The 7,175-nt window shown below is 37.6% G+C and overlaps 2 protein-coding genes across 3 annotated transcripts; both read right to left on the minus strand.

Annotated features, from left to right (window-relative positions):
* Positions 1-1,623: 1,623 nt before the first annotated feature.
* LOC149008973 (disease resistance protein RUN1-like) lies at positions 1,624-5,943 on the minus strand. 2 transcript variants are annotated; one of them, XM_089160531.1, is made up of 5 exons: positions 5,328-5,943; positions 3,948-5,065; positions 3,514-3,798; positions 2,717-3,415; positions 1,624-2,584 (listed from the first exon to the last, which is right to left on the minus strand). In XM_089160531.1, the coding sequence occupies exons 2-5, from the start codon at positions 4,950-4,952 to the stop codon at positions 1,853-1,855; spliced, it is 2,721 nt and encodes a 906-aa protein (XP_089016657.1). In that variant the 5' UTR covers positions 4,953-5,065; positions 5,328-5,943; the 3' UTR covers positions 1,624-1,852. The 2 variants fall into 2 exon arrangements, with proteins under 2 accessions (XP_089016657.1, XP_089016658.1); XM_089160532.1 differs by having other exon boundaries at positions 3,948-5,943.
* Positions 5,072-5,821, minus strand: LOC149008974 (toll/interleukin-1 receptor-like protein). Its single transcript, XM_089160909.1, has 2 exons — positions 5,328-5,821; positions 5,072-5,129 (listed from the first exon to the last, which is right to left on the minus strand). Exons 1-2 carry the CDS (start codon positions 5,819-5,821, stop codon positions 5,072-5,074), a joined length of 552 nt encoding a protein of 183 aa, XP_089017035.1.
* Positions 5,944-7,175: the final 1,232 nt, after the last annotated feature.

Genomic DNA, 7,175 nt, shown 5'->3' on the forward strand with positions numbered 1-7,175 from the left:
GAGAGTCGACTCAGGTGTTTTTTTTTTTTTTCTTAATTAAAAATTATTCTACTTGGAAAGAAATTATGCAAATTACTTGATAAACTACTTTAGGCCGTGTTTGGTTTTACAATTCTTATGAATCAGATTCCAAAAAAAAAAAGATTCCAAGGAATCTTAAGACCTTTTTTGCTAGCTATTGTCTATCTCAATTTATTATTATTATTATTATTATTATTATTATTATTATTATTATATATTTAGCATCATTTTAAACTCTATTTTTATTTAAAAGTTTAGAAATAATGGTCAAAAGTTCATTCTATATGAGGTAGTCACTTAAAACCCAAGTGTAAATCGAGGGTATACTAGTCAATGCATATTATTTTTATGAAAACCAAGGTGCAAATTTTCGGCAAAATTCTCCGGTCCACACCTTGGCGAAATGGGCGAATCGGCGAATTTCACCGAAAGTTCACCTATATTTACCATTACCAATTCTCGAGTCTCGAGTACCTAATTTAGAAATAAATAAAATAAATTAAAAAGTTCTATCAAGGTCTCCAGACTATCCACGCACCATGCTTCATTGAGGCATCCTTATCTAGTCAATTCGTATCCATTAATGACCCTTGGGCCCCACAAAGTACTTAATTCAGAAATAAATATTAAAAAAAATTTTAAAAAGTCCCATCAAGGTCTTCGAACTCTCCGGGCACCATGCTTCATCCTTATCTAGTCAATTCGTGTCCATTAATTCACTGTATTATCAAGACAGGTATGAAAAATCGTTAGGGAAGTGGGCTCCTCATAACCTGTAGAGAAGTTTAAAGAACAAACAAAATAAAGAAATGAGTTCATAGAACTCAGTGAGGGTAACTAACATTCATGTCATACATTCATCAAATTTCCACATCATAATTCATAGGATAACCATGTAATTTATAATATAAATAAATAGATGCATGATGATGATATGATGTTCTTAACTCTATCAGTAGTCTCTATGGTAGACATGCATTAAGTTATACATCAGTCTCTCTCTCAACAAAATACGTCTATTGGGTTCTCTGCGGTTGTTGGGTCAAATCACATCAATCCGTAACTGGGGTACAAATCATCACTCTCTCACATCACTGTTTGGCATGAAAACTAGCGTGTGTCAAGGATTACTCTAAGCCCAATGGAATGTTCTATGGTCTCGTACTACATATGTTTCAGATACTTCTCTTATGGCACCAATCAACTCAATTCAGTATTCCGATCAAGTCAGGTATTTAGAATTGCTCTTAGAGTCCAGATCGGATCTCACAACTACAATCCAAGTAATACTCTTTTGGAGGATAAGATTGTTCTCTTCATGCAGTTAGCAGCAATTATAGAGTTTCATTTGAACTCCATTATTGCACAGTTAGGGTAACCTCTCCTAAGATCTATAAATACCACACCTTCATCATTATCAAGTACGTATGCACTTTTGGGATACTCTCTCTAGCATTCAAAGCTATACAAGTTCTTTTTTTCTTATAAAGTTGTGCGCTTCCACTAACTCGATCATCAGAGACGTTCCTCAACCAACCCGGTCGAGCACGTTTTTTGCAGGTTGTTCACTTACGCTGCCAAACGAAATTTTGAAGCTACAGGTATCAAAGAAAAACTACTGGTTCACTTCAGCCAACGTGGTATCACAAGAATCTTCTGTAATTACCAGTACAACATCAAATAGAACAAAATGACGTTTTTGTTTTTTGGTTCAAAAAAATAGAACAAAATACTACTTGAAGATCTGTTTGTGAAACAAAATGCCATAACCAAATAAGAATCATGATGAGAAGCAGAATCTATTTAGCAACAGTGTCATGCATGTAATGGTTTAAGTACTCAAGTAATCAGCTCCGCCACTTCTCCTCTTCATCAAAATGAAGATTATCACGATCATCATTATCATAATTATCATCATCCAGTTCATCAGTCTTCTCCTCTTCTTCCTCAGAAGTAGGTTACTTTGCTGCAGGTTCGGATCTTCATCATCATCCTCTGTTGGAGCATTTCTTACAATCTCAAAACATCCCTGATCACCATAAGATCGGCATATTTCTTCTACATTACTTAATTGACGACTGTCAAACATTGGGATCTCTCTTACGAGGAAGAGGTTCACCCCTAACACCTCCAGCCACAACATAAAATTAACACTTACGTCTAATATCTCAATAGCATCAACGCCTTCCAGCTGAACCCCAAACCAATCAAACCCTTTGAATTCGTGAATGTACTCCACCTGACCAGGACCTATTAAGTTATACGAGCCCTCAATTGCCAGTCCAACCTTATAAGCGATTGTATTTCCTTTCATATGATGAATATAAGAATCAAATGTGAGTGAGATATTTTTTTCACTAAGCAGAATCCATGTTGTGTCTTTATCTTCAGTTGAGTGGAAGTTCAAAGTAACATGCACAACCAATCTGCAAGCACCGATCTCATCATCAATATCATCAGGAATCAGGTATCGCTTCAAAGAACCATCATCTGACATCATTTGCAAAGGTATCCAAATTTGTCTCCAATGTCCATTAATGCTACTCCTGAGAGACGACGTACCCTGTAACGTTACACATGAAAAGGACATAATGACCATCAATCAGTTGCTAATTAAATAGGATTCAAATGAAGTATATAGCTAGCTAGGCAAAAATAGAGACACATGATCATATAATAAATTAAGAATAATCACCTGCTGCTGGTCTTGTTTCTGCAGCCATGAACGTTCATTGGTCACCACACTGCTGTCTCTACCGAATCTACTGATCAGTTCCCTCAATTCATTGTTACTTGGATTCACGAAGTGGCCTCCAAATTGCTCCATCTTTACACAAAAAGCTCCCAGGCTTAATACCTCTAATTTTTTCATGTTTCCTAGACTTTCAAGTAGTGTGTACAAAACAGATATGTCCAGAAACTTTTCATGTTCGCCACCAACTAAAATTTGGCACAATGAAGTCAAATCTGCCAACTTGGGCAAAGATATTAGTGTACGGTTGTAGGAAAGACTCAGTACCTTCAACTTCTTTAACAATGCAACACCATCAGGCAATGCTTGAATATTTGTGCCATCCAAGGAAAGTTCAATCAAAGATTCTTTTAGCTCACCAATGGACCCAGGCAAAGTTTTCAGTGACTTGCATTGATTAAGAGTAAGGTTTCGAAGACTTTTCATGCTACATATACTGTTTGGGAGTTCTTTGAGAGATGAGCAATGTTCCAAGTTCAAGTAAACAAGCTGCTGGAGCTCCCCAACGGATTTATGTAAAGTAACCAAACAAGCACAATGATCCAGATACAACCTCTCCAAGTGGGGAAATCCTGAGAAGTCAGGAGATTGAGATAAAGACATGCAATAACTGAGTCGAAGAACTTTCAATTGTTGAAACCGCTGCGAAACAAACAAATGAAAATAAATATTATTAATGTTCCAATAATAATACTAACTCATACGGCTGTAAACTCGAGAGGGAAAAAAATACCACTCACCTCATTTTCGCACCAGTTTTCCCAAGCTTCTGTAAAAGAGCCATGACTTAAATCAAGCATGACTAATTCTTCATGAAAAGAATTGGCTGAAAGTTTTTTCAATGGACATCTGTGCCATTGGAACCACTTTAATGCAGAAGGAAGTTGCTGAAAGCTCCCCTCCATGGTTGCTCCATCAATTTTTAATAATCTTAGTTTAGGCATCATCTCGAAATTTTTAGTATGTAAATTAAATCTTTTCTTTTTCTCAAAATCCAAGCAGAGACCTTCAACCATTTCATTTCCCTATTGAAAAGTAAATATTAATTCCAAGTAAGGAAAGAGAAATTGATTAGACTAATTAAAAGAATATAGTACAGGTGCTTACCAATATTACGAGCGAGCTGAGTAAAATAAAAGGAAACAGTAATAAGACTTGTTGAATTAGCTCTTACCTTACCACTTGTTAACACCTTCTTGGTTTTTTTATATGACCATAACCGGCTATGCTTATGAGGATTACCAAGCTCTTGATTGTAGGCGATTTTTCTTCCCATATGCCGAATCTGACTGTGCATCCACAACACTTTAGTTTCTGACCCATTGATCTTTAAGAGAGACTTTCCCTTCAAAACTTCCAGTCGGTATCTTGCCTCAAAGTCACAAGCTTCCCATATGGAAATTACAGTATCTTCCTGCCATCCTATGAATACACATGCAACATCAAGAAACATGGCTTTTTCAGTTTCATTCAGACTATCGAAGCTTATCTTCAACCTTTCGAAGACATCATCATGAAGAATTTGTTCTCGTATCTGAAGCATGGACTTCCAAATTTTCTGATCTCTTTCCTTAGCTACATCAGAACCCAAAGCCTTCAAAGCTAAGGGCAACCCTCCTGTTGTGCATACCATATCAACTGATAGCTGCTTAAAATTCTCAGGAGGCATATCCATTGAAAATGCATGCAAGCTAAATAGTTTAAGACTTTCTTCGGGATTCAATTCTTTAGGTTCATATATCTTTATATTTTTTTCAGGGACCACACTTAGAACACGCTTGTCTCTAGTAGTAATGATTATCCTACTTTTAGGACCAAACCAATTGAGATCACGAGCCAATGCATCTAATTGTTTTTGGTGATCCACGTCATCAAGAACGAGAAGCGTTTTCTTGCTTTGAAATATTTTCTTTATCTCTTCGGATCCTTCCTTCAAACTGCATGCATTTCCTTCCACCCCAGTGGCATTATAAATAAGGTTGTTTTGCAAAGCCAGTAGACCATTGGGTTTTAATGCTTGCTCTCTAACATTTTCAAGAAAACACTGCATCCTAAAATTTGGAGAGATGCGATTATATAGAGTTGTTGCAATGGCAGACTTCCCGATGCCACCTTGACCACATATCCCTAACAAACTGAGCATCCTCAGAGTTTTTGTCAAAAAATAAATCCAGTACATGTTGTGCACGGGATTCTAGGCCAACAGGGTATTTGGCATTCGTCAAGTAGACCTTATTTAGTCGGGTCGAAACATATTGAACAACTTGGGTGATTAATTCCGACTGATCATACCTACAATCAATTAGTCACGTACGACTCAATACAGAACTGCAGGAACTGGAAACTGAAACTGAAACTGAAATTGAAATGCTAAATGAAAATGTAAATCAGATGTATATGGTTACGTACAGATAGATGGCAAGATTATTAGTTATTAGATCATATATATATCACTGTAATGATAGGAACTAAAGTAAAATATTACTGAAATACGTACTGATCTTCAGTGAATTAGCAAGAAGTTTCGACAAAGTAATTAATTAATAGTACTTACCCATCGTAGTGAACCCATCCACTCTTATTTCCTGCGACTCGCAGAGCATCCTTCCAACTTAATAGGGTTTCAGGTGCCTCCTCGGTGTGTGTCAGGTACGAAATCTCGAAACATCCAGTCTGATTCCTAACGTCCGAAGGCTTAACTTTGAAGAAAATGGGAAGAATGATGTGGCCTTTGGTTTTGTGACATTGCAGCATCTGAGAGAGCTCCTTGAGACACCATTTGCTTTCTGGGTATCTTTGGGAGATGACAGCAATTGAGAGCTTACAGCCACTTATTACATTCAGAAGATTCTCACTATCTTCTCCTTCCCACAGATCCTTGCTGTCCATGAAGGCACGGATTCCTCGACCCTTAAGAGCACTGTAAAGCAAACAAACGAAGCTATCGCGGGTATCATCGCCTCTGAAGTTGAGAAATACATCATATTCTGAAGATACAAGCTTTGGCTCCTTTGGCTCCTTTGGCTCCTTTGGCTCCTCCATCTCCATGCATGAATATTAGTAATTGTAGCTAGCTGTAGTATATGCAATTGATCGAAGAGTTTAATTAAAGGAGAGATTGGCTTTAAGTTTCCTGCTACTCTGGAGGGACTCAAGGGTTGAAGAGAAATGGCGAACAGGGCAGTTTTCGTTTCGGATAAAAATGGGAGCGAATTCAAAACCATGCCAGACTGGCGACAACTGGGGCAGGTAGCAGAGTCAACTGAGAGATTCTTCTTCCCTGAGTTTTTGGGTTAATAACGTGCTTTACTTAATTATTTTCCGAAATCTCGATCGTTGGGCTTTCTTTGTGACGTGCTAGCCTGCTACTTGTCTGGAATCTTACAAACAGCTTCAGTCACATACAACAAATGTGCATGTGCAGGACACATTCAGCAAAAATGGCAGTCGTTGGATCAAAATTTTGATCCAGATTTCGATCTTAATTGTCAAGATCAAGAATCTCAATGGAGATCTCCATCCGACTCTACTTTTTGGACTGAACAGTCCTATGCATTTAAAAAAAAGACTGATGAGGCCCTAACGTCCGTTATCTATCTTATTTATTGTCTTTCAAAATTAAATAAACAACAAATATCCACAAAATGTGGTTTGCACTAGTGACATGATGGGCACTTTATCAATAAGATAATAAACATTAATCCCATGGATCTCAATGAATATGACCGGATTCTGGTGTTTGGAAAATTGGAATCATGATTTGCCAAAATATATTATTTTGTACCAAAACTAAGGTGGCTGGTTTAATTGTTTAGTCCCCATTTGCTATCATCACATGTAATATTGGAAATTGGAAAGATTAGATAAAGAAGGAAGCTTGAATACTCATCCATCGCCCATATCCACTTTTTTTTCTTTTTTTTTTTTGTCAACCCTGGTTTTTTATAAATCGGTGTTTCGACCACCTGGCGTGGTGGATGAGTCTTCCAACAGGGATTTTTTGCATCCACAATGATTCAATATCGGAACCTTGTTTAAGCGGACTAAGCTGCTTACCACTTGGACCAACCCCCGTGAGTCCGGATCAGCGACCCGTACGGAGAGCACAAAGTGCTCCCCCCACGCTTCCTGACCACACACATTAGTGGGGCCCACGGTGAAAAATACTTTTTGAAAAGAAAAAAAATTTCACCAGTGGGACCCACTGATGTTTGTGGTCAAGAAGCCATTGGAGAGCACTCTGTGCTCCCTCGATGGGGAGAAGATCCGGATTCAACCCCCGTTGGCACCCATATCCACTTCTAATGCACCTCCTAAAGGAGTAAAAATAAATAAATAAAGCGATTTTTTTTTTAAGTCAATTCTTATTCTCAATTTGTTGTCACTTTTTTTATGTTGATGC

Source organism: Hakea prostrata, chromosome 7, assembly GCF_041222555.1.
Source record: "Hakea prostrata isolate BN-2017 chromosome 7, UWA_Hpros_2, whole genome shotgun sequence".
NCBI classification, from domain to species: Eukaryota; Viridiplantae; Streptophyta; class Magnoliopsida; order Proteales; family Proteaceae; genus Hakea; species Hakea prostrata.

Excerpts from the sequence above, each read along its gene's own strand:
- LOC149008973 (XM_089160531.1), bottom strand. The coding sequence starts at position 4,952 with ATGTACTGGATTTATTTTTTGACAAAAACTCTGAGGATGCTCAGTTTG. Across the intron at positions 3,416-3,513 it reads AAAACTGGTGCGAAAATGAG|CGGTTTCAACAATTGAAAGT; the intron begins GTGAGTGGTATT and ends TTTGTTTCGCAG. Across the intron at positions 2,585-2,716 it reads AGAAACAAGACCAGCAGCAG|GGTACGTCGTCTCTCAGGAG; the intron begins GTGATTATTCTT and ends GTAACGTTACAG.
- LOC149008974 (XM_089160909.1), bottom strand. The coding sequence starts at position 5,821 with ATGGAGATGGAGGAGCCAAAGGAGCCAAAGGAGCCAAAGGAGCCAAAG. Across the intron at positions 5,130-5,327 it reads GGATGGGTTCACTACGATGG|TTTCAGTTTCAGTTTCCAGT; the intron begins GTAAGTACTATT and ends TTTCAATTTCAG.